Source organism: Loxodonta africana, chromosome 5, assembly GCF_030014295.1.
Source record: "Loxodonta africana isolate mLoxAfr1 chromosome 5, mLoxAfr1.hap2, whole genome shotgun sequence".
In the NCBI taxonomy this organism is placed as follows: Eukaryota; Metazoa; Chordata; class Mammalia; order Proboscidea; family Elephantidae; genus Loxodonta; species Loxodonta africana.
In genome coordinates, this window is record NC_087346.1 from 1,342,713 (window position 1) to 1,369,710 (window position 26,998).

Genomic DNA, 26,998 nt, shown 5'->3' on the forward strand with positions numbered 1-26,998 from the left:
GTTTCCGAGCAGGATATCAAAGTGTGAAGCCACACATCTCTGAGAGAAGTGATAGTTGGGAGTGAAGCCGTGGAGCATTTAGCTTCTTATTCAATATAACTTGCCAGATGATGAAAGTACACCTTAGTATACCTGACTTCAATGATGTTAATAATCATCTAACAGCTTTACAAGAGGATATGATTTTTGTTTTGTGGTGGCAAGAAGGATAGACTGCAGTTTCTTGATTCAGTTGAACAGAATTCAAAGTCTTCACATGGAGAGACAATTTCACGTGTTACGAATTAGAAAAAGGAGAAAAAGTATTTAGGTAAATGATATGAAAGGTAAAGATTTCACAGAAATGGTTCTATCTTTTAAGTTACAAAGGCCTCTTAATGTATACACAAAAAAGCAACTAAAAGAAGAGGAATATCCTGATAGCCATCTATGATTGCCTCTTCTTTGATCAACTCAAAATTACTATTAACCAAATATTTTCTTTTACCACACTTTTCCATCATTGGAATATAATTTCTTCCTGTGGTCTCATTACAATTCAGCCACTATCTCTATGCTTAGAATAACATTTTAGGAGCGCAGGGGTTTTATGAGTTTTTGTGTCTGGGGAGAGAAGTAAGAGTAATTTGAGGAAGTTTGGAGTCAGTATCATTTTGGGTGATACCTCAAACACTAAGGAGAAAAACAAAATTAAAATGGGCAGTTTTTGCTGAGTGGAGATTAGAAAGAGTTCATATCTTGTAGAGAAACAGATCTAGCTTTCCTCCAGACTTTAGACTGGACACATAACAAGGAAGGTAGTATCTCAAAACAGGGTTATAAATGAGTCTCATAAATGAATTGGTCTGTCTTCTTTTTCAAGGGTCTCTTTCTTCCAGATAGAGATAGCTGGTCTCAAATAACTAGACTTTTTTTCCCCCCCCAGACAAACTTAAACAGCAAACCTATAACCAGTAACAGAGTCAATAACTTATGACCCTAAGCATTATTTAAAAAAAAAAAAAAAATTAAGTATCTACCTTTTTTTTTTTTTTCCAATGTTCCGTTTCTTTAATGACCCCCATCTCCCTGAAGGGCAGGTGCAGGCAGCTAGGTGACTACAAGATGTTCACTTGAAGATCTTGCCCTGGTTGAAGGCTTTGCCCACATGCTGGAAGGCCCCCTCCCAGGAAAAGTACTCTTGCACCAGGGTCTGGGTCTCCTCACTGCCAGGATCCAGTTTCCACCATGTATATGACTCGTAGTCCACCTGCCAGTCTGGACTCAGCAGGAAGGCAAGCTCTTGGCCTCTGAAGACCCAGACTCCAGAAATGGAGCTGCTGTTGTTGGTTCCAAAGAGGATGACACTGGCAAAGGCATTCTTCCTCAGCTTGTCCAATTGCTGAAACATTCCAGTGATGAGGTTGCAGCTCATGAAGGTCTGGGTGAGCTCTTCAGGGAAGCGGTACTCGGAAAACCACAAGGACCAGCCATCCTTATCGAAGTGCTCCCAGAAATATGGCAGCGCCACAGAGAGCGTGTCCTCGTTGGAGTACTTACGCTTAAACTTGTCCAACACAAAAGTACTCTTGGGCAGGTGAGCAAAGGGGTCCTTGGCCTTTGGCTCGGCGGCCAGCGCCTGCTCATATTCGTCCATCTCTTCCTCAGGAGCAGGAGCTGCTGCCTTTTTCTCTTCTTTCCGCTCAGCCTGGGGCTTCTGCTTCTCCTCCCGTGGTGCTTTCTCCTTCCGTGGGGTGTCCTTCTTAGGCTGGCTCTCTGCAAACTTTTTAGCATCAAACTGTGCCATCTTCTCACAGAGTTTCACCTCCCCCAAGGCAGCCTGGAACTGGGGCTGGTTAATGCATGTGAGGAACCAGCGGTTGGTATTGGGGAAGGCCTGGCGGAAAGAAGGCTCTAAGGCCTGTTTGTAGAGCCACAACAGGGTGCAGACAACTGTGATGTCAGCCAGGGTGACACGTTCTCCCACCAGGAAAGTCCTCGTTTTCAAGTGAGCATCCGGCAGCCCCAGAATTTGCCTCACCTCCTCCTTGGCATTCTCTGTGGCCTGCTTGTTGTGGTGCATGGTGCCCAAGGTGGGGAACACCCAGGTACTGGCTGGAGGGACTGTGTCGGTGTCAGCAAAGCTCACCTACTGCACCACCTGACCTGCTGCTTCTGGAGTACTTCCCCACAGTTCCTCATTGCTCACATAGTAGGCAATGGCATTGCTCTCAAACATAGAATCCGTCGTTACCCTCAAATGCTGGAACCTTGCCAGCAGGAAATTTGCGGAGAAATTCAGGGGTGCGGTTAGTTTGGCCAAAGTGGAAGTGGGGTGGTGCGGAGAGCACGAGGACCTGAGCCCCGCTGTACTGAGCAGCAATGAGGGCCTTGAAGGCCCTCCAATTTTCAGGATATGTGTACAGGGTCCCAGCCGCCATGGTGATTCCGCAGAGAAAAAGCTAAGTATCTACCTTTTCATAAACCAGGGAAGAGGTATCCAGATATTTTTAGAAACTGATTCATCACAGAGGTTTAAAATTTTTTAAAAAATTGTTTCAGTACTTGAAAGGAGTAGCTTTGGAGATATATACATAAACACACACACATACATATATACTTATATATCTGTGTGTATGTACCATATGGAGCCCTGGTGGCATAGTGGTTAAGAGTTTGGCTGTTAACCAGAAGGTCAGCAGTTGGAACCTACTAGCTGCTTCTTGGAAACCCTATGGGACATTTCTCTTCAGTGGAATACCTCATTACCCAGTGATGCGGGAGAAGCAAGGCAGTGTTACAACTTTCTGAAGGAGTTTTACCATAGTGCACGCTCCCACACTTCCAGGCCTGAGTTAATGAGGCTCTTCCGTGAATGTTAACTCAGGAAACCAAGGATGACACAAGAGCCAAATGTCCCATTTGTGGCCTGTGTGCAGTCGGCAATACCTTACCTGACATCTGCAGCTATAGGTGTTGAAGATTGCCATCCACGGTGTGTTCTCATGACTTCCGCATTAGTGACAAAGGGAGGTGGAGCAGCAGGGTGCCTCCTGGAAGGGAGGGGCTGACAGAGCCATGCCCCTTACCTGGTAGAGCTTCATCGCCTGGTGCCCCTACCACCTGCGGCTTGGAAGCTAGTGCAGTCAGTAATAAAAAGATAATTCCAGGGTACAAGGCCAGGCTGTTCATTGCTCCAGTGACTTAGTGGGCGCTGGTCTAGAGGCCCTCTAAACATATAAGTTTTAATACTTTTCAGCCAGTTAATGATCCCTCTGGAACCCTTGCATGGGCAGAGTTCACGCCTTCTCTCAGCACTGGGGTGCAGAGGATCATGTGAGGTTTCAGATCCCTAGCACTCTGGCCGCAAACCCTTTGAACCAGCCAAACCAAACGCATTGCCATCGAGTTGATCCTGACTCATAGTAATACTATAGGACAGAGTAGAACTGCTTCATAGGGTATCCAAGGAGCAGCTGGCGGATTTGAACTGCTGACCTTTTGGTTAGCGGCCGTAGCCTTAACCACGGTGCCACCAGGGCTCTAAACTCTTTGAAGGGACAGCTGTATCCTTACATCTACTGCTGGCTGATGCTGACAGCAGACCTCTGGCTCCATCTTGGCTGTGTTCCCTATGCCAGGAAGCTCTGGGAATAGACAGGGGTTTGGCAAAATTCCTGATAAATGGATAGCACCCTCACGAACGTTGTGTATAGCATTTCTCAGTTTTGCCAGATACATACCTTGCTGCTTTCTCACCCTTCCTCAGGAAAGAAGCGCCAGTTTGGAGCAGATTTTCAATCGAAAAAGAGGGAAAAGTAAAAGAAAACCTACCTCCCCTAACCTAAGCACCATATTTCTTAATGCCTAGAACTGAAAAACAGCGGACAGGATTCACTTACCCAAAACTTTTTCTTCTTGGATGAGAAATACATTTAAATCTTGTGTCTAATTCCTCTGATTTTTCAGACTTAGCGAAGGTAGAAAACCAATCCAATGCGTTATCGACTGGTATCATTAGCTGGAGGTTAGGGACTCAGCATTCTCTCTGAAGGAGGCCTTCCGTCTTTACTCTGCCTGTATTTTATCCCGCTATCATTTTTGCTCACTCTCCCTATTGCCTTTGATATGGTAATGATCTTGCAGAAGAAAAGGAATTTTTTTTTCATATGAGCACTTAAGGAATTAAAGGTGAACGAGAAGGTGGAGGGTGCTAAGAAGGATGGCAGTTTGTCATTAAAAAATAAATAAGCATACCCCTTGGAATTAAAAAAAAAAAAAGGAACAGGGAGCAGAAATGGGAGGACAGGCGGCTGTCTCTCGGCAGACGCAGGAGACAGTACTACTAACAGGCTGGCTTAAAGCCCTCTTAACAATGTGTGGTTGCTCTCCCTTGCTCGTGGATTGATTTCCCTCTGCCCTCCACAGGCCTGGCTGCAGTTAAGCCTTGTGTCCTCCACGTGATGCTGAGCCGAATCAGATTTTCCTTTTAGTTGTTCGATCAAATCTCCCTTCCTAAAGCTTAGAAGGCACACTTGGGGCCATATAGGAACTGCCTCCCCACGCGGAACTGCTGATACCTTTATTGGATCTGCACAGGGTTTCAGAGGACTGTGTCTAACATGCAGTGAGCCGCAGCAATGCAGACAGCTCCAGTGTTTAAACAAGCATCCATTAGGCCAGGAAACAAGGCGGTGCCAGCCCATTTGGTGCTCTGTAGTGCTGGCATCGGCAGGTGAGCAGGGCACCCGCGTGGGAGAGGGCAGGCGAGAGGGGAAGTGGAGGAATTGTAGCCGTCCAAAGGAGCAGATCCTCTTTAGATGTGTGCAAGAAGGAGAAAAGGGGGAGGGGAGGGAAGTGTTGTGGCTGGGGACATGTGCAAAGCTCATTAATATCTCATTACGTTAGAATTGCAATCTCCCTACAGATCGCGTTAACATTTGCGGTGCTGGAGTAGGGAGGGCTTGGAGAAAGCAGCAGGGCCTTCTTTTTTCTTTTCTGCAAGCCCCAGCAAGTACCCAATGCTTGTTTTGCACTGAGGGAGTGGTGTTGAATTTCTGAGGGAAGACTGTGAGAAAACCCCAAAGGAACAATAGTGAGCGCAGGAGAGTGAGACTGAAAAGTGTAGTTTGTAAATAACCAGGGGACCAGATTTCAAATGTGCCAGCAAGCAGTGGAGAGGGAAGAGACTTGACCACAAGAGGGGGAAGGAAATTATGGGACTTCATACAAGTCAGACAGGAGCCTAGAACCCAGGCAGTGGTGGGATGGTACTGGTAGATAGACTAGCTCCCAGAGAATGTGTCCCTGGCCTGCTGAATTTGGCCAGGACTCCTAGAGTGAGCAAATGAGGAGAATAGAGAAGAAAAGGGGACAGGGTGGAGGGAGGACTAAATCAGAGAAATTTGAGAGGGTGTCATTCTTGGTTGTTTCCACCTGCCCATGTTGGTGTCAAAAAAAAAAAATTATAAAGCAGTTAGAAAGTTGTGTCCAGGGGCCTCACTCTCTTGAGATCTGACCTAGTCTTGGCCTAAACCAGCCAGCCTTCGTCTCAGCTCTGTAGCGCTGGCACAGAGCTTGGCCCCTGTACCTCACACACCACAGGCAGTACAGTAAATCCCCGGGTTAGGAACATCCAACTTATGAACAACCCAGTACTGGCCCTTTAATGTTACGTAAATTTGTCCTCTCTCTCAAACGATTGAACCAACCCCTTACCTGCAACAAATTCTTCATCACAATCACCTTCATTTGCTGCACGTGCTGCTTTTAAATCATTGAAAGGTCTTCCACCCTTTTCTTGCACTAAAATCCATCGCCCTCGAGTTGATTCGGACTCATAGCGACCCTATAGGACAGAGTAGACCTGCCATATAGAGTTTCCAAGGAGCGGCTGGTGGATTCAAACTGTGACCTTTTTGGTTAGCAGCCAAGCTCTTAGCCACTGCGCCACCAGGGCTCCCTTGCACTGAAGTAAGGCTAAATGAGAACCATATGCACTGCTCTGATTTACCTACGAATTTGACTTGAAGACACACTTTAGGAATGGATCTCGTTCATAACTCAGGGACTGCCTGTAATCCCAGGGACTCCCGTGCTGGGACTGTAGCTTCGTGGGACAAAAAGTTGTTCTGCAGAAATTGCATTGATTCTGCTTTGTTGGAGGATCAGCTGCTTCCGCCCTGGACAAATACATATCCTCCATCTATCAATGAAAGGTGAGGGGTGGCCGCTTCGTAGACAGTTACCTAACAGGATGTACCTAAACACAGCAGTGTGTGAGTTTTGTGTTATCAAGGCCTCCCGAAGTTATTGGTGTTAAAGCTCTTTGAGAATATCCCATTTCTCCTCCTTGTTTTCAGGAGTTCTCATTTCTACCTTAGGGAATTCTTTCTGAGAACTTTGTGGCATTGAGGTTCTCTGTCGCATAAGTGCACACAAACAAAAGCACACAGATCCACAGAGGTGTTCCACACGTGGACATTCCACCAGCGTTCCAGGATTGGTGAGCAAGTGACGGAGCCATGTGTACTTGGTTAATATCATAAACTGACAAGGGCAGTTTTCAAGTATGGTTTGTGAAGACCTTTATGGTCAGACTTCATCCTGATTTAACAGAATATTACATAAAAATATGGATTGTTCATTAACCTACGGAAGGCCAAAAAAGCTAATGACATCACTGAAAGCTGTTTCTGTTCCTTTTGAGGAAAACAAAACAAAAAAAAACCTAGTCATATTGGCTGTTAGTTTGTAATGAACATTTAAAAATACATGTATTTGATAACCACGACCAAGTTTATTTATGTTTGAAAAACAGTTACAGCATACAAATACTGCTGAGAAACAAATTTAACAGCACTTTGTACTGTGGCCTCTGGGGTTAAAAATTCAGCCTTAAGTGTGTTAAAATCCATTATTCTTTTGATGATGCAACTTTGACAAATCAAGCAAGAGCCTGAGAACAAAGCTAGGAAACAGCTCGGTTGCGGTAATTTCATAACCAAATATAAGAAAAATGTACCTCATGTTGTTTACATTGTGATTTTCCCAAGCTTTATCTCATCAAAAAAATGAAGAATCAACAGTAATAAACAGTGTTCTAGACCTCTAGGGCTTAATTCCTTATTCCACTACAACATGTCTCCACTGTAGGATACCAAGGAAAGACCCTGGCCTGTTTTTCCATGTTTCCCTCCCCTCAGCCTCTTCCAGTGGCAGGAGCAGGACCCATACATAGATTCCTTCTCTTCAGGCTGTCCTCTCCCAAAACCTAAATTGTCTTCCACCTTAAACTCTTCTGCTTTCCTTTCTAGAAAAGAGAGAATGGAAGTTGAGTTTCATCCAAGCTTTTGACATCACAAAAATGTTACAACATCCAAATTGCCCGTTTGAGGAGAGAAGGATAGTATTACAGCAAAATTGCAGTTCAAAATAAAGTGGGCTTTAACTTTCGGTGAAAAGGAAAAAGTGAATCGCCAGCTCTTTTCAGGTATTTGCCGTGAATAAGACCTTAAAGGCAAAGATCAGAAAATCAAGGGTGAATTGGAACTTAGAGAAATCCTTCATTTCCACTTCCATCCCCCTTCTTCATTGAAGACCATATCTAAATCATCCCAGATGGCTGTTCTATTTTTAAAGGTCTCCAGAAAAGGAGATACTACCACCTCCTCAGTAACCCATTCCAACATCTCCTTTTCCTCACTGCCAGAATATTTTTTTTCTGAGAGCCCTCAGAGAAAAAAAAAAGGACACACTATCCTAGATTTAGCATCCTCTACTATTTTTTTTTACTAATAATCTTTATGATTTCACCCCATCGTACATCTAAAGACACCAAGAGGCATGGGTAACATCTTTCTCTTTTCAATGAAAAAGATTACTTTCTCTAATCTTTGGTTTTAAATTAGGTTCGTGAGCTTCTTGGAGGTCAATCCAAAATTCTCTTCAGAGCCTGCTGTGTGCACAGATCTCTCCTAGCTAAGATGACGCGGCATCACGTAAACATATCCATGCTTATGATCTAAGAAAAGAACAAGTTCACACACAACCCTAAAGCAGACCATAGATGTGGGCAGACTTGTTCATGCAAGCACTCATTCATTCATTCTTTCATTACAAAAATACCTACTGACTACCAGCCATGTGCTAACCCGTGTGCCAGACACGGGAGACAGACACATTAGTGAACAACACAGACAGGCCCTTGTCCTCACAGAACCTACAGTCAATGGGGGGAAAGAAAATTCCAAGTGAAAAATAAGAAGCAAGATGATTATAAATTGCGGCAAGTGGCATGCAGAAAGTAAGGCAGGGCGATGTGGTAGGGTATAGCTGGAGAGGTGCAGCTGAGACCCTTTGGCTAGGCCAGCCTTTCTGAGGAGATACTTGAGCTGAGACCTGAAGGAGGGGAATGAGCAGCCCATCAAGAAGCTGGGAGAAGTGCATTGCACACAGAGAACCGCAGGTGCAGACACAGGAGAGGAAGGGAGCAGGAGAAGAGGCCATTGGAGCTAGCAGTGGAGGGGAGAGGGCTACGAACTGAACTTGGAGGCACCAGAAGGAACCAGGTTGTCTGGTGCCTTGTTGTAAGCCACAGTTATGAGTCTGACTCTAAGAGAAGTGGGGATCTATGGAAAGGCTTTAGGCAGAAAAATATGGCCTGCTGAATGTTTTTAGACGATTATTCTGCATGCTCGTGAAGAATAGATTGGAGAGGGGTGAGATAGGAGGTGGGGCAATGATGGAGTGGTAGAATTCTTGCCTTCCGAGAAGGACCCCTGGGTCCGATTCCTGACCAATGCTCCTTCTATGCAGCCACCACCCGTGTGTCGCTGTAGACTTGTGTGTTGCTATGATGCTGAACAGGTTCCCGTGGAGCTTCCAGACTAAGACAGACTAAGAGGAAAGGCCTGGAGTCTACTTCTGAAAAATCCATCAACAAAAATCCTATGGGTCACAACAGTCTGATTTGCAACCAATCATGTGGACGGTGCAGGACTGGGCAGCATTTCGTTCCATTGTGCATGGGTCACCAGGAGTCAGGGGCCGGCGTGAAGGCAGCTAACAACAGCAACAGAATCCAGGGCCGAAGGGAGAGTTGCATGAACTCTGGTGGGAGTAGCAGAGACATGGAAAGGGGGGGTTAGATGGAAGAGTGTGTGCTGGAAATGAGCATGGCACTTCCTACCTAGGTGCTCCCCATTTTAAGAAAAACAAACAACAGCGTAAAAATCAAAACTTAAAAAAAAAAAAGAGTGTTAACTTTATAAAGAGATTCACCACAAGCATCTAATGTATAAAGTAAAGGCACACATGTACAGGTCTTTGACTATAAATTTTAATAAGAGATATAAAACCTTAATAGGTGGATCATGGAATTAGAAGGAATCATAGAGGTCATTTTCTTCAACCTTCCACCAAATAAAGAATCCCCTTTACTAATCCCTGACAGATGAACAGCCAGCTTTGGTATAAAAACTTCAAGGGACAGGAAGCTCATTAGTGTCACGAGGCAGCCCTTTCTATTTTGAATATCTCTAATAGTTTTTAAAAGTTCCTCCTTATATAGAGGCTGCATTTCTCCACATAACCTCCAACCGTTGATCTTAGTTCCATATTCTGGAGCTACATAGATTAAATTTATTCCTTTTCCTATATCCATATGTAGTTGCCGTTCAGTCAGTTCTGACTCATGGCGACCCCATATGTGTGAGAGTAGAGCTGTGCTTTGTGGGGTTTTCAATGGCTGATTTTTTGGAAGTAGATTACTGGATCTTTCTTCCAAGGCACCTCTGGGAGCCTCCAAACTTTCGGCTAGCAGCCCCAAGGTCTCTTTCCTACATGGCAGTAATCAAATATTTAAAGATAGCAAGATAGCTGTGACATCCCTACCCCCCAACTCTTCTCTTTCTCCAGCTAAAAATCCTCAGCTCCTGTTTCTCACATGACATGGTTTTTTTCTGAGGCCTTCGCCCTGGTCATGCCCTCCACTGCACTGCCACCCGACTGACTGAGGACTCCAGAATCAAGCATAACGTTCCAGATGCCATCAGTGCAGAATATACATACAGTCATCCTTGGACCCAATCACCTGCAGATACCAAAATCCAAGGATGCTCAAGTCCCTTCTATAAAATGGCGTAGCATTTGCATATAACCTACGTACATCCTCCCATATACTTTAATCATCTCTAGATTCCTTATGATACCTAATACAGTATAAATGCCATGTGAATAGTTGTTATACTTTATTGTTTAGGGAATAATGACAAGAAAAAGACTTTTTTTTTTTTTTTTACAAATATTTTTGATTGGAGGTTGGTTGAATCCTTGGATGCGGAACTGCAGATACGGAGGCTGACTGTATGTCTGCCTGGTTTTGGAGAACATATATTCATCGATACAACCTAAGATTGCAAGAGCATATGGCTTTGAACTTCAGGGAAACCAAACCTGCTTATAAGACAGGCTTTCCTGTCTTAAATGCAAGCCTTTACAGTTAGACCCGCCAAATCATCGTTGTCACTGCCAACCTATAGGAGGGCAGTTCTTAACCTTGTGGCGCATTATGGATTACACTGAAAATCTGATCAAAGCTTTGGACAGTCTCACCTGAAAATGACACATGCCTACAAAATTTGGCATACAATTTCGTGGGGTTCTCAGAGTTCTTAAGATCCATTTGTATGTAAACCTGAAGTGTAAACGGAAAACAGTATTGATATCATGGAATCCTGGTTCCATCATCTAAAACTATACATTTGCATCATCTCTATATTTGATAAGTATTCTACAGAGGGATGAAGTGCACCCTTTTGAAAATCCCTACAGATTACTCTGAAATTATTGATAGAAGAATAAAGTTATAAAAGGTCTGTAACTATCATTGCCGCATTTGCTCGTGTTGTCTCATTTGGTTCGTACAACCATCTTCTGAGCTAGGCAATATTAGCCCTATGTTACTTACAAGGAAAATGAAATTTGGAGACATTGATGAGGAAAAATAGGGAGAATTAGAAAGACCCAGGTGTAGGAAGCACCACCGTAGTGCCAGTTCCAGCACTGGACAACAGTGGTTGGCTGTCTTAGTCATCTAGTGCTGCTATAACAGAAATACCACAAGTAGGTGGCTTTAACAAACAGAATTTTACTCTTTCACAGTTTAGGAGGCTAGAAGTCCAAATTCAGGGCACCAGCTCCAGGGGAAGGATTTCTGTCTCTGTCAGCTCTGGGGGAAGTCCTTGTCATCAATCTTCCCCTGGGTCTAGGAGCTTCTCAGCACTGGGACCCCAAGCCCAAAGGACGTGCTCCACTCCAGGCTTTTCTTTCTTGGCGGTAGTGAGATCCCTTTCCTCTCTGCTCAGTTCTCTCTTTTATATCTCAAAAGGGATTAATTCAAATACGACCTAATCCTGTAGATTGAATCCTGCCTCATTAGCATAACTACCTCTAATCTTGTCTCATTAACATTATAGAGGTTAGGGTTTACAACACATATAGGAAAATCAGATCAGATCACACAATGGAGGACAACCACGCAATACTGGGAATCATGGCCTAGCAAAATTGACACACATTTTTAGAGACACAATTCAATCCATAATACCAAATTCAAATTGAAGCTGAAATTACATGGAGATTGTAATGGTATCCCTGGAAAGTGACCATCAGTGTGATTAATCATTACCATGGCCTGCATGGGGGGCACACCATCGCCAACACCATTCTTTTCAGGAGGGGTTAGTGGACAATGTATGTCTGTGCCTGAGCAACTCAGACAGCTCCAGAACTGTTCTGAGAAAGTCTGAAAGAGCCACAGCCCACATAAGAAATCCACTTTCAGATAGTACTTTCTTATGTGCTAATTGACCCCCGGGGAGAGAGGATGGTCCTGAAGATGCCTTGACCCTTTTCCTGTTTCGGTTTGGAGCCAGGCTATGGAGTAGTTGGAAAATGAGAAACACATTGCATTCAAAAATGGAGAGGCATGTAATGGGAAAAGCATGGACTTTGGAATTCAAATCTCAGCTCCCTCACACTAGCTGTGTGGCCTTGGGCAATTTATTTAATCTCCCTGAGCCCCAGTTTCCTCATTTGTATAAATGATGTTTATTAACCTACTGATTTGGGAATTAAGAGAAAAGATACTGGATTTGCCAGGCATGTAATGGATGTACAACAAATGGCCGCTGTTTGTCAGTAGCTTTGAGGAGAGCCTAAATTTTGGGGGCCAGTCTGGTAAAGAGTGGATTTAGTTCAGCCGTACTATCAGGTTTACCCTGGTTTAGACCTGGATCCCTGAAAGATCCCAGAGGAATCCCTTGTCCCCATCCCCAGTGCTCATCACCACCCAAGTTTTGTGTAAGGTAAGAAGTAGGTCAGAGTGTGTCCACTGTGAGCCCATCCTCCATGCAGAGGTGTGTAATGGGGAGGGGGCGGTCCTAATGTTATGTACTTTAGGGCTCATACACAAAGAAGTCTCTGAAATGAAACGGTGTGTGAATTTAGCAGTTTGTAGACCTTTATGATAGTTTATATGGACATTTCTGAGAGAATCTTTGGTTAAACAGTAGAAAAAGCAGAACTAAATACTGGATGGCACAATGGTTAAATGCTTGCCTGTTAACCAAAATGTAGGCATTTTGGAACCCACCTGTTGCTCCATGGGACAAAAGATCTGGTGATCTGCTCCTGTAAAGATTACAGCCTTGGAGACCCTATGGGGCAGTTCTACTCTGCCCTGTAGGGTCGCTATCAGCTGGAATTGACTTGACGGCACACAACAACAACAACAAATACTGGGTAGGGCTTAGTTCTGCCTATACAGATTCTGTGAGACTATCATCTGGAAGTTATATTTAAAAATAGAGATGGAGCCAGCTAACCTCATCATTCTGTGAGTCATTAGATGTGGACTACACTTGGTCATCTCCCTTTGCTAATAAGGAAACTGGCTTAATTAACTGAAGGAAATTAACTTGGATAATTTTGCAGCATGAATCTGTTTCCAAAGAGTTGTTGGATTTTTCCCTCCCTGTGAACTGACGTTCATACAGCAGTTAATTCAAGAGGCTATGTTAACATGCTGTGATTGCCAGCTGACAAATGCAGTGTTTCCTTGATCAAACCCGAGTCTTTCTTCTGCTCCTAAACAACTGAGAATCGAGTAATAAACTATCCAGAATGATTTTGCAATGTGGGAGCCATTTGCATGTCTTCGTAACATGGGAGTCAAAGGCCTATTCTCAGTAAATGTAAGTGTCCCCGTTGACTTAAGGTAATTGAGTGATTTTAGATTTATTGTGTATGTGTTTTCTCCTCAGCTACTGGCTTTAAGCAGACATAGAAATCACACCAGGAAACCTGAGTTTTGATGTTAGAGTTGGCTCATCTGAGTTAAAACCAAGATATGTGGAAATTGGGTTATCAGTTCCAGAACTGGATCTCCTCGTCTATGAGACCTCAGTCTCCAGTGGAGCTGAAGGTGATACCTTTCTTCCGGTGATACTCTGGGGCAGTTCTGAGGGAAACGCTAAGGAGACAACGATGCTTTTGACTCTATCCCAATTTGTTCCATTGTTTTTCTGAATTGACTTTAATCCTCTATGTCACTTTCCCTCCCAATTATTTTTTAATTTCCCTAATTTAGTTCCAGATGTTGGCTGTGGTTTGGTACAGTTCGATTAGGCATTCTGCTGTGTTCTTTTCTTTCCTTGCCCTTAGTTTAGAGGAGGTCCAAGTCTCACGGTGTAGCTATATTTCTGGAGAGACCTGCCACCTTTACAGGATTTACTGTGGTCGTTTTCTCTTTTTTTCCTCCCCACAATATGGCTCTTGGTGAATTAAAATCAAGGTTCCTGGGGCTGGAGGTAGAAATAGGGCACAAGAAGCCTAGCCACATTATAATGAATAATAATAATAACTGCCTCCCTCTGTTGTGAGCTCTTCCAGGCAGACTGTGTCTTATTTATCTTTTTGTCGTTAGCTTCTCACATAGGGCCTAGTGCAGAAATGATGCTCAGTGAGCGTGTGTCGAATGAATGAACTAATATTTGCAAAGCTGTCTATAATTTATAAAGATACTCCACATAGCAACATGGGGTGATTGTTTTCAAGGCCTAACAAAAACCATTTCCTCCCTCCTTTCATTATTATTGTGAAATTGCTTTGGAATTTTGGAACAGTGAGGGACATTTGTTAACTGGTTGCTTCTCTTGTAAAGAGATTTTTTAAAAATCTGTTATCTTTGGATTTGTTTTCTTTACAAAACAGCCAGTCACAGCTGTTTTCCGCCTCTTTGACTAGGATGTAGGTGAATTTTAGCGGAATTAAGAGGTATGTTTTAAAGAGAAAAGAAAAAGGAAGTAACAAAGGAAAAGCTTTGTGTTTGTTTTTTTAACTTGTGTTTTGACTGGACAAATGCTCCCGCTTGTTCTGCTTAATAATCCATGTTGCTTCCACGTCAGCAAGAGTGGAGCTACTCTTCCAAGGTACGCCAGCCAGACTCTTCTTTGGAGACACTATGAAGGATTTCAACCTTTGTCTTCCACTGAAGTCAGTGGTGCTGCTGACCTCATACGGCCCCACAGCTCTCACAGCTGGGGCATCCCGCGTCTGCCTCTGGGAGAGGGTCATCAGGGAGTTCATCACCACACAGCTTTTCTTAAATGGCTTAGACTGTTAGCACTTGTCGCCTTAACACTGACGTTCCCCCCAAAACCAAGTGTAAAAGTAGGAGATTATTGTATTACTATTTTCCTGAAATCACTGGTACTTAGGAGAAAGACCAAAGTAAGCAAAGGCAGACAAATTCAGTCATTTTAAAGATTAGAACAGGCTTTAACTTTTACAAGGTGAAGCAAGAGCTGTAATCGGGGTTATAACCCAGAAAAAAAACTTAGGGGCCAAATGTATGTGAAATAAAATCCAAAAGGACTTCCAGGTAATAATAATACTAAGCCATTGCTTATACAACCCTACTCCACATACTTCTGCCCCTGGGATACTGAGATTTTCCCCCCTCTTGGTTCGTAGAAGCATCAATTTAATGTGTTTACTTGCATGCCCCATTTGTACCTGGGAAAGACAGAAAGAAAACGTTTTAGTAAGGACTGCGATTAAAAAAGTAAATACATTGACTTACTACCCATATTATCAAAGTGTGTCAGGAAGCATATTGCTCATAGGTGGGACCCACAGTCAATGGAAATACTCATTTTGGCCTTGGCACCAGATGACCTTGACCTACTTCAGATTCACGCTCTGTGGCTATACCTCTTCTGGAGCCCTCAGAAAGTGTCTCTGCTCTTCTCTTATAATGGACTAACTCTACCAAAACTTCATTCACTTCTCTCCTCAAGCCCTGTTTCCCCCCCCGAACAATGTCTTCCTTACAGATGATGTGGCTTTGTGTCACACGTCAGTGAGAAAACCGAAACCAGTAGAGTCAATAGCTACTTTGACCCTCCTCTCTTTCCATCTCAGCATACCTCACTCCCACATTTATCTTTTAATCATTCTAGTGATGGCCCTGGTGCACCACTTTTTGTTGTATCAAAACCAAATATCTCTATCCATGTTATACGCGCTAGAGTTTCCTAACTCAGTTTCACACTTGCCCTTCCTTCCTTAGTGTCAGTCTCTCCTGCAGTCTGACTCCCCATCTCCTGTAAACCCACTCGGGTCATCCTTTTCTTGAAGAAATGTTTATTTACCCCATGACATACAAACTATGATAACTTTTCGTGCTTTTCTAAACAAGATTTCTTATGTAGAAGGATCACACCTAGCATCTCCATTCTTGTCTGTTTGCTTCATTTCACTGACCAAAAACCTGGGATTCATTTAGAGCATTATTCTAGAACGGTATCCATTAGCTAAAAGCAAAAACCAGTTGCCACTGAGTTGATTCCGACTCATGGCAACCCCATCTGTGTCAGAGTAGAACTGTGCTCCACAGGGTTCTCGGTGGCTGGGTTTTTTTCAGAAGTAAATCACCAGGCCTTTCTTTCAAGGTGCCCTGGGTAGACTCAAACTACCAACCTCTGGGTTAGCAGCCAAGTTAGTTAACCATTTGTACCACCCAGAGACCCCTATGTGGCTATTTAAATTAATTAAAATTAGTGCAGTTTAGAAGTAAATGCCCCAGTAGCACTAGCCACATTTCAAGTACTCAGTATTCACATGAGGCTAGTGACTACTGTATTAGACAATGCAAACATAGAACTTTTCCACCACCTCAATAAGTTATATTGAACAGCACTGTTCTAGAGCGAGGATTCTCAAATGTCAGCGTTTGTCACAATCCCCTGGAGGGCTTGTTATGTCACAGATTGCTGGCCCCCACCCTCCGAGTTTCTGAATCAGGAGGTCTGTGGAGGGGCCTGAGAATTTACATTCCCAACAATTCCCAGGTGATGCCGAAGCTACTGGGTATACTAGAGCAACCTTCTTTTAGACTCCCAGTGAATGACTCTGATACTAATCTAGTAGTCTGTTAGTTCTCATTTCAAAGCTGCGACTGACACTACGTATCTGACTGCATATTATTCTTTCTTATTTTGTCCTTTTTTCTTGATATTTGCTTTTGATCTCTCACTGATACTATTTCCTGTCTCTTGACTGACTCCTCTCATCCAGTTAACAAGATGCATCTCCAACTATGTTCCATTCTTAAGGAACTTTTGCACTTACATTATTTATGCCACCTCATACGTATGGATGGATAACTCCCAAATAGTCATCACCTTCTTTCTAACGCCCTACCTTCAGGTCTATGGGATAACTCTATCTGGATCTAACACTTCTCTTGAACACGATTATGTTAAAACTACACTGCAGTGTCTCTGCCCTCTCTGTCCAGTGAACTGATGCCTCCCAGATCTCTGATCATTGTTGCCTCACGTTTCTTTTAGTGGTGTTGAGGTGCTTTCATGAAAAGCTCCATAGAAATGTCCAATATTATGTGTATGTGTTCATTTAGTATTCACGCAGGTAGACAAGTCACCACTGCAGCGTGCTCGGTAATGGCCTTAGTGCTTTTCCTCATGGTGACCAACTGCTTTATAGACTTAATCTGCCTAATCCTTTCCATAAGGTATAGTAGGGATCAGACATGAATATGCCCGTTTTCAAATTAGGAATTGAGGTGCAGAAAAATTTAATAGAGCCACCAGAGTCACAAGCTGGTTCTACTTCAGCCAAGGAACTCCAGTTCAAGTGCTGTCTCCCATGCAAAGCCCTTGACTCTTCATGCATAGCCACCAATTCCCATGCAGAGCCCCCAGCTCCCATGCAGAGCCCCCAGCTCCCATGCAGAGCCCCCAACCCTCCAACTCCCATGCAAAGTCCTCAACCCCCCACAGCACCCAACTCCCATGCAAAGCCCCTAACCCCCTGATCAAAGCCCCCAATTCCCATGCAAAGCCCCCAGGTCCCATGCAAAGCCCCCAACTCCCATGACAAGCTCCCAGCTGACATGCAAAGCCCCCAACTCCCATGAAAAGCCCCCAGCTGCCATGCAAAGCCCCCAACCCCCAGTCAAAGCACCCAGCTCCCACTGAAGGCCCCCAGCTCCTATGCAAAACCCCTGGCTCCATGCAAAGCTCCAACTATTAGAGAACACTAAGCTTCTGGTTTTTAAAAACATAAAAAGAAATTGCTAAATGTAATTCGACGCGCACTTCACGTAATGCGTTTCTGTGACCCTTCATAGTAATGAGATAATTACCGTGAGTACAGGATTAGAGTATACATATTCTGATAAGTTACAGCTGTAAGGAATCAGTAATGGCCATTAATCATTCCACGTTCATTCTTTACGAATCTCAGACCAGAAGTGAAGCTGCAGAGTTCCAACAAACCTAAGACAAATTTTATCGTCATCATTTCTGCCGTTTAGACGAAGCGTTTATGAATACAATAGACTCTCCCTAATTTAAACAAATTTGGGCAAACAGCTGCCTGAATTGAGGAGAATCTGAACTGTAGTGGTAAAGATGTACTATATGTGATGTATTTAAAAGTAACAACTGCAGTTCAAATTAGACTATCAAACTGTTAGTAAATAAACATCCTTGGAGAACTACTTTAATTAATATATGAGAAGAATTCATAATGTGTGTATCAATTGTTTATTCAGATTTGAGTCCCTATAGTCCTTGAGACCCCTTTCTGTCTTAAGTAGGTTAAGCATTTCCTTTGTAACCTTTATTACACCTACTCTTTTACGTAGTAAGCTTTTTTTTTTTGTACATACTGATAAATATCAGGTTGGCCCTTAGCCAAGTTGCAGCTAAAGACAAAATTAGCAGAAATTGAATTAATCAGGCTTTATTGCACAATGCATAGAAACGGCAAGAGACAAAAGGTTCTTCATTCTTTCAAATTTAGGAAGTAGGTACATATCTTGGAAAAAAAGTCACAAGGTTAAGAGGAAACCTAAAATGTCAGTGGGCTCATCTTTCAGTTATCCCCATATCAACCTAGAGGGATCGTAAAATTCTAGGCTGTTATATCTGTAAGGGATTTTAAAAATTATTCTGTTGAGGGCAAAAATGGAGACAGAGAATAATGAACTGACTTCTGTCTGAAAACACAGAGTCCTTTGGTGGCACAAACAATTACCCACTCAGCAGTTTGTGTCCACCCAGAGGCCCCTTCGAAGAAAAGTCTGGCAGTCTACTTCCAAAAAATCAGCCACTGAAAACTCTGTGGAGCACAGGCCTAGTCTGACACACGTGAAGTTGCCATGAGTTGGAATTGACTCGACAGCAACTGGTTTATTTTTTGATTTTGGTATGAAAACACACAGTTTGATCATGAGAGAAGTGACTCTGTTAGCCAGGGCCCCTGACTCCAAGCCTGTGATTAGTCCCACTGCCCATCTGCCGCTTGTAGGTAATAGATGCAGTAGTGAACACCCAGAGGAGGCGGACAGCCCCCACTTGTAACGTAGTCCAGTATCTAACTACCCAGGCTGACATATTCAGACTCTTCATGTAATTTAAGACGATTTACTCAAAATCATTCATGGTGGAGATGTACAAGAGTCATGCACCTTTCTATAAGTAAGAACTGTTACTTACAGATTTCTCCTTTAGCTCCTCTCTGGATTCTCTTTGTAGCCAAGTTGTGGTCACCAGAATAGAATACAACATCGCTCTCTATCTCTGACAACTGTTATGTACAACAGGAACATTTTCCAATAAACGAACAAGCAAAAAAACCAGTTGCCGTTGACTCTGACTCATGGCAACCCCATGTGTGTCAGAATAGAACCATGCTCCATAGGGTTTTCAATGGCTGGTGTTTTGGAAGTAGATTGCCAGGGCTTTCTTCCGAGGTGCCTCTGGGTGGACTCAAATTTCCAACCTTTAGGTTATCGGCTAAGAGTGTTAACTGTTTGTACCACCGAGGGAGGCGCTCCTACACTGAGGAGCAAGATGAAAAGTGGAGCAGGCTGTAAATTCTTTTGAAAGCAGAGGTCTTGTGTATCTTTCACATCCCCTGCACCCAGCTCAGCACCTGACAGAGAAGAGCACTAAAAAAAAAATTATTTTAAATGAATCATCTAATGTATACACTTATTTTTCTGTCTTTTAAAGATGGGTCGTGATTAGGATTCAAGTGTAATTTTCCTTTCAAATTTACCTAGGCCAAGGAACTTTTGCAAAAGACTGTAATGAATTCTCGCTTTCTGACTTAAAATGAGGCTCCTAGGTTATTCAGTAGCCACCAGCTCATCTGAGTTGACAGTGCCTTCCAGGCTGCTTGCTTGTCGATTTTGAAAGTAAGTCATTGGTTTGAAGATTTGAGTCCAGAGTCCAAACTGAGACTTTCTTAGCTCTGGAAAGAGCCTTGGAGAGCCTGTAGTCCGACCCGCTCATTTTATAATTGAGAAAACAGAGGTTAAGTAACTGCTGCCAGATCACATTATTAAGTTTGTTTAGGTGCTGTGCTTTAGTGAGATCTGGAAAACACCACATGCATATTTTTGCTTTTCAAGTGCCTGACATTTTCTGTTGTGTATACGCAGGGTATTTTTAAATACTGATAAGCAGGTGAATGCAAACCTCATTTAGTTAAAGCTGGCAATGTGGGCAGTCTTCAGTGAAATCCCTTAACATTGCCTTGCTTGATGCCTTTATGTTCAGCTCTTTTTGATTTGTGGTGTTTGATTAGACACAAGGTAACAAAATAGTCATTGCAATAAAAAAAATCCGCCTTTCTGTCACATCCCCCCATCACTTCAAAACTGTCTCTAAAGTCATCATTTATTGTTACCAAAAAAAAAAAAAAAAATTCTTCTGAACTGAGACCAAGGTGAAAAAAATTCTGTCCCAGGGGAGTTTTAGAGAGCCGTAACCATGCAAAAGCAGGCAGTTACAGAAGATATTATGCAAACTTCGCTGTAGCATATATAATGGGAAGTGCATAAATAATATTTGGATGGCTAGGTAAGAAAACTGAAACCATCAAAATATATACTCTTGACTCTGGAGTTTTACAGTACCTTCGCGACACAGTACAATTTGAACAGAAAGTTGACAAACTCTGTACCCGCTAAGAGCAGAGTGATTTATTGCACGGGGTGTTGGGCCAGGCTGGGAATCCCTTGTTCTGCCTCTGAATTGGGTTGTGGCCCCAGTCTTCCCGTGCCTCGGTTTTCCTTCTGTGCGTCTCTCTGAGGTCAAATAGATTATCATGGTAAGTGACATTTACTAAGCCCTGGTGGCGTAGTGGTTAAGTGTTACGGCTGCCAGCCAAAAGGTCAGCAGTTTGAATCCACCAGGCAGTCCTTGGAAACTCTATGGGGCAGTTCTACTCTGTCCTGTAGGGTCACTGTGAGTCAGAATTGACTTGACGGCAGTGGGGAACAGAAGGAGCCCTGGTGGCACAGTGGGTAAGCACTTGGCTGCTCACTGAAAGCTGTGGTTCAAACCCACTGGGCTCCTGGGGAGAAAGATGTGGCAGTCTGCCTCCATAAAGATTACAGCGTTGGGAAACTCTATGGGCCAGTTGTACGACTCTGTCCAATAGGGTCACTATGAATCAGAATCAACTCGATGGCAGTGGGTTTGGTTTCTCGGTTTAAAATCTGCCTACTCTGAGGTTTTGCTTAGAATCATCTCTAGCTATACTTCTTTGCTAATGGTTAAAGAGTAAATGTGAAGTTTTTTTAATTTAGGTTTCAAGTCATCTCTGGCCACACTTCTTTGCTAATAGTTAAGGAGGGAATATGGTGTTTATTTTGAATTTGGGATTAGAGTTGGGAGACAAACACTAAAAAAATTGTTAAGTTCTGGACCAAGTACAGTTGTTGAGCTACTTGCCTCAGGACCAAGTTTGTGTCGGATCGATATATCAGTTAAGCATGGCTTTATCCATTTGCTTCATCAGCCATGCAGAAATGATTTGGATCACTTCAAATATTTTATCTTTTGCAACCAGTTATAACCAATTTTTATCATTACAAAATAAGAAGTTAGCATTACAAGTGACTGTTTTTCCTTCAGTGACTTCTAAAATCTTCTGGATAAAGTGCAGACTTCTTAACATGCCCTTAACAAGCCCCTCATGATCTATACAGCTCTGCTTCAGCCTGGTGTCTTAGTGCTTCTGCCTTGCACCCTGACTCAAGCCAATCACAGCTACTTGAAGGTTCACTTTGAAGCCTCTGCCTGGAATGTCTCTCCCCCCTCTTTGAAGTCTTCAAGCCTCAGCTGAGATACCGGTTCCTTCATGAAGTCTTACCTCACCTGGAAGGGGTGGCATGCCCATCCTTCTTGTTAGTGTGTACCTAATGCCTGAGATAGAACCTGACACAGTAGGTGTTCAACTAGTTGAATAAAATCTCATTGCCATCAAGTTGATTCCAACTCATATTGACCCTATAGGACAGAGTAGAGCTGCCCCATAGGGTTTCCAAGGAGTGGCTGGTGGATCTGAATGCTTAACCACTGCTCCACCAGGGCTCCTCGCAGTTGAATAAAAGCATGAACAAATTTTTGCAAGATACTCCTTTAAAATACAGTTATTTGGCTCCTAAACTGTGTGAGACACTGAGGGAACAGATATGTGTTTAAACCAGATGATCAGTCAAGAACACTGGTTTCGTGGATTTTTACCACCTTTATATGTTCCTGGGTGGCGCAAACGTTTGGTACTCAACTATTAACCAGAAGCCTGGCAGTTCAAACCCACTCAGCAATGCTGTGTAAGAAAGGCCTGGAGATCTGCTTCCTTAAAGATTATAGCCAAGAAAACCTAAGGAATTCAGTTCTACTTTGTAACCCATGGAGTGGCCATGAGTCAGAATTGACTCTACAGCTGTTTGGGCTTTTCTGAGTGAATGTATTGTTATATTGCTGTACTTCTCTGGAAAGTTATTTGCCATAAAGGTTCAGTAACAGTTAAGTATACGTTTTAGTCAAGAAAGGAGTATTTTAGAGTTGCCTGTTGTTTTCAGGGATTGGAGTGGGCTCTTATATTGGGAATTTCACACCCCTAGAATAAAGCCCTGGAGGACTAAAGTAATGAAAGCACTTCAGAATATGAAGAGTGCTTGCAGACATTACCATCTTCACTGTGAATTCCTCTTCTGAAATGAAGGGTACTTGGTGAACCCCAGGAAATTTCAGCGGTAGCATGTCCAATTCCTCCCCAAGAGACGACAGCATTGGGTCCAGAGTTCGTTCTCCCTCTTCACTGCTCATCTGACTTTCAGGACTGGTGACAACTCTGTTGAATACGATGAAGTGTTGTTGTAAAGCTTCAGATGGGGAATAGAGGATTTAGGCTTCCACTTTTTAAAGGGCTAATAAAGGGTCTACCCAGGCTCAGCAGTGGTCACTCCCGATACATAATTGAAATCTCTGCCCACAGAAATCAGAGCGAGGTGGTGGGGAGGAGGCCGTGTAAGTGACTCTGACTGTTGCTATAACAACAGTACCTTGGTCTAATTTCTTTTGAAAAATGAATTTCAGCTGATGGGATGAAGCCAAGCAGCGTCTCCCCACAGATGAAAGATCTGCCAACAGCCTCCAGAGCTTGGCTGTTTATGGATTGAATGTGAGGTGCTGTGCATGCCCCTGCCCGGCTGGAAATTTTCAGAGATGATTAAATTACGTGCAGGTTGTACCCGTATTGTGAGAATGTACCCGTCTACATGTGGATGTCTTCCCCCAGTTGTGATTTATCCTGGAAAGAAAATTCCTTTCTTTCTACCTTTTCTCTTGTTGGTAAGCAAAGTTGCTCTAGAAACACGTAAATGAAGGCAACGCCCTGGTTGGGAAATGAAGGCAGTTCTCTTAGCCTTGGGCTTGGGAGTAAAAACCTGCTATGAAATGGTGGGCTGAGAGTCAGATGCTGTCTAGAAATAAGAATAATGGCCTGTTCGCTCACTCACTGAGATGGTGTGTGTGTATGAGAGAGAGATTTCCAGGAGGTAGCTCTCAGCTGCCTGGGAGTGCTGCTTTATGCAAAATACAGCTCACAAGAGGTAGAGCAATGTCTGACGGCTTTGAGGGAAAATGAGAGGTTTTTGTAGATGAGGAGATCTTATTTCAATACTTTTGTTTTCCAAAGGGAGATAAACACACGCTGGGATTTTATTCCAAAGCAATGTCAGGTCTGGGCACTCTGGGTTATTTGCATCCCCAAAGCTGGTGTACATCTTCAGTTCCATTAAGGAAAACCGTCTCCTGGTAGGGGCTAAAAACAAAAATGAGACTTTCTCATTGAAAAGAAGGGACATTTTGAGTAAACAGTGAAATAAAAATATTCTTGGTTCCTACCCAAGGGAGAGAAAAGTACTCAGCCTCCCTGAAGCATTCCTCCTTCCCGCCTCCCTCCTCCCAGCGAATAAACAAATGGAAACCTCCTGTTTAGTTGCAACATGTCTATTCTGTGGTCTGTGTTATTGGTGTAAGTCTCCAGCTGAGAGTGATGCAGATAAGATCTGATCTTCTCATTTGCCCTCTTCCTCCCTTATGGTTTTCCCTTCTTCCCTGCCAACCTGCTTCATCATCATTGCTTAAAAGCTCTAAATAAAATCTCATTAGAATTTCAGATTCTAATACAAGGTCATGCATACAGGCGTGCTTGAATGGAAGATGTATGCATGACCTCTGGTGAGAGAAATCAGGAGGTATTCCTAAGGAAATTGTTTCTTGTCCTTAAAAATAAATGTAATGTGTGTGTGTGTGTAGATGAAAACACAGAGCAGTTCAGGGTTCAGGCTGTGGAGTTCTGATGGCAGCTACAGCTCTTGGCAGAATTTTTCCTGCAGAAAGCTACCCGGGCCACTGGGATGCACATATCTGCTCCCACCCAAAGCTTCCAGGGCTGCAGCTATCATCACTTCTCAGACACGTGCTAAATCTGCAGAGTAACATCTTCCCTTGTAGAGGAGCCCAACGCTTTTTTGTGAATCAGGCAGAGCTGATTCAAAGACATGAACACATCCTCCTTTGACTGTCAGGACACAGGTGTCTAAAATGCTTCCCCAGAATTTCCAAGCAAGGTTTGCCAGTGTTTGGTCAGGACAGGAGTCATCAGAGGCAGAACAGCGGAGTGGGGGTGAGTACAGATTTGAGAGGCAGGCAGAAACGAGGAGGGCTCTGCTGTGTGTGGTGGGATAAGTTACCTCACCTCTCTGAACCCATTCCTCATCCATCGCAGGGTTATTGTGAGGATGAGTTGAAATAATACGCGTAAAGCATTTAGCTTGATGCCTGGCACATGATAAACCCTCAGCCAATTAGAGTATTACATGATAATAATATCTTGAAATATTTAGTAAGTCATGAATTAAATTACCTAATGAAAACTTAGAAGTGTAGCACTTTCTACTGAAACTGATGTAAAGAGATTTAAAAGTCATATACCGTTGGCATTTGCACAGATAACAGTCCCAGTTTTAATGAGTAGTTAATGACTTTGTCGAAGCACCAATTTGAATTGCGTGTATGCAGCTTGCGAAAAACTTTAAACCTCAGATATATAGAGTGCACAGGATCAGGGTGGCTTGTGATGAAAATATGATTTATTCACTCAGTCGGGAGAAAGCCAAGTGTCTGTATGAGACTATGTATTTGAAAATTTGGAGAGTTGAGGCGATCTTGGGACTTAGCCTTTTTAAATGTCAAGGGCCTTGTCTACCACTGCACTTGTTTTTTGTTTTTTATGATCCGCTCCCAATATGTTGTGGTGCATTCAGCTGGCACTTATTACGTGTTTCAGAGTAGCTAAAAATAAAAATATACCTAAAAATTTAGCCATACACATAAAAAAAGCTTTAAAATGTTTTTAAAGAGCAGCTGAACAATGACCTTATTCTGTCACCACACAGATGAAGCAGGGTGAACATCCATGTTCCAAACATTGAAAAAAGGTAAGATCACCCTACAACTACTTAGGAATAGAATTTTAAAACCTGGTTCATACCAGGAAGAAAAAAAATCATGGTCATTTCTAAAAATAACCTTGAAGTCCCCCAAAATGTTGCAAATAGTCCTGTTACCCTGGACTAGAGCTCAGAAGGGCCTTGCATTCCCTTGGAGGCTGAGACCATTTCTGAAATGATCCTTTTCTTCCATGAGCATTTCACAATGACGACTTTTAACTGCTCATGTCTGACATTCTCTCCAGAGACTCAATGTTACCCACTAACCAGGTCCAAATCCAAACCCACTGCTGTTGAGTTGATTCCAACTCATAGCGACTCTGTAGGTCAGATTAGAACTGCCCCATAGGGTTTCCAAGGCTATAAATCACTAGGGAAGCAGACTGCCACATCTTTCTCCTGTGGAGCTGCTGGTGGTTTCTAACCTCTGACCTACTGATTAGCAGCTGAGCACTTTAACCACTGGGCCTCCAGGGCTCCTGACTAGGCCCAGCAAAACTATATTCTGGGTTGGTCACTAACAGAGGCTTTAAACTCTTGATGTGTGTGTGTATATAAAATCTCCCACTCTGGGTCCCACCTTGGACTACTACCAGTAAGTCAGAAATTGTAGAGGAGGTACCAAGAAATCTGTATTTTTAACAGCTCCCCAGGTAACTAGTCACATTACAGCTGGAAAAATCACTGGTCTAGAAAATCAAACCTCTAAATAGACCTCAAAAGACTGTTAATAAAGGCCCTTAAATCCAGAAGACAGCTCTGGAAGTATTTTGCACACTATTCATATTCTACTAATTGAAATATCTAACATATCAGTATTCTGGGTCACTCATCAAATACATTAAATGAGCAAGTTAGATTCATCCATGTGTTCATTTACTTATTATCTGGTGGTAGAATGGAAAGAGAATAACCAAGTAAAAATTGATTCCAGTGAATCATCTTCCGGTTTGGCCAGAGCAGATCAAAATGATCAGAGCATTCTCTTTGAGCTTCTAAATTAGCTTTAGCAACTATAAGCTAAGATTCCAACTCATCTTCAAGCCTGGGGAAATAGCTGCTTCTCTAGTGGTTGGCAAAGGGGCTTGTTCACACTTTTAGTTGGAGGGAGTACTTTAATGGAATATAGCCATTGGAAGTCTTTGGAAATTTAAAAATTCAGCTATGAAAATATTCATTTAGGGTTCACAGACATGTCAAAATATGTGACCTTGGTCACTCAGAGTCTGTGGGTTCCAGTTTGAGTTTTCTGTTTTGTAAAATAAGAACTTGGACTTGGAGGCTTTAGCTTTAATGTACATTTTAGTGCCATGATTCTCTTCTTATCTTCTTTAATGGTTCTCCACATGGATTCCCTGGAACTTTGGAATCCTCAAAATAGTAAGGGGTGGATGGCCCACAAGCTATTTCCAGTATTTTAAGGTACTCAAAAATATTTACATTTACTCATGAGAACCCTGTACAGGCAACAATTTCAAGTGTCTGCTTTGGGGATCCGTTACATAAACTCAGTGTGGTTGAGCGCTCTTTTGAGCAGTCATTGGTTCATACGATCCTTGAAGGAAAAGAACAGTTACAGTGTGTTATGTACTTAGATGCCCTGGGAACATA

At 43.0% G+C, this 26,998-nt stretch overlaps 1 protein-coding gene and 1 pseudogene across 7 annotated transcripts in view; one reads left to right on the plus strand and one right to left on the minus strand.

Moving 5' to 3' along the window:
- The window catches only part of MAML3 (mastermind like transcriptional coactivator 3), a 518,845-nt gene that overhangs the window by 267,293 nt on the left and 224,554 nt on the right, over positions 1 to 26,998 (plus strand). Inside the window, exon 1 of one of the 7 annotated variants that reach the window (XM_023548696.2) lies at positions 2,430 to 13,465. The exons of the other annotated variants lie outside the window; for them this stretch is intronic. Within the exon in view, the coding sequence (XP_023404464.1) occupies positions 13,391 to 13,465 (75 nt within the window). The 5' untranslated portion in view covers positions 2,430 to 13,390. Of the gene's footprint in view, positions 1 to 2,429; positions 13,466 to 26,998 lie in introns of those variants that run through there. 7 annotated transcript variants of the gene reach the window in all.
- LOC100677640 (elongation factor 1-gamma-like) lies at positions 1,021 to 2,449 on the minus strand (annotated as a pseudogene).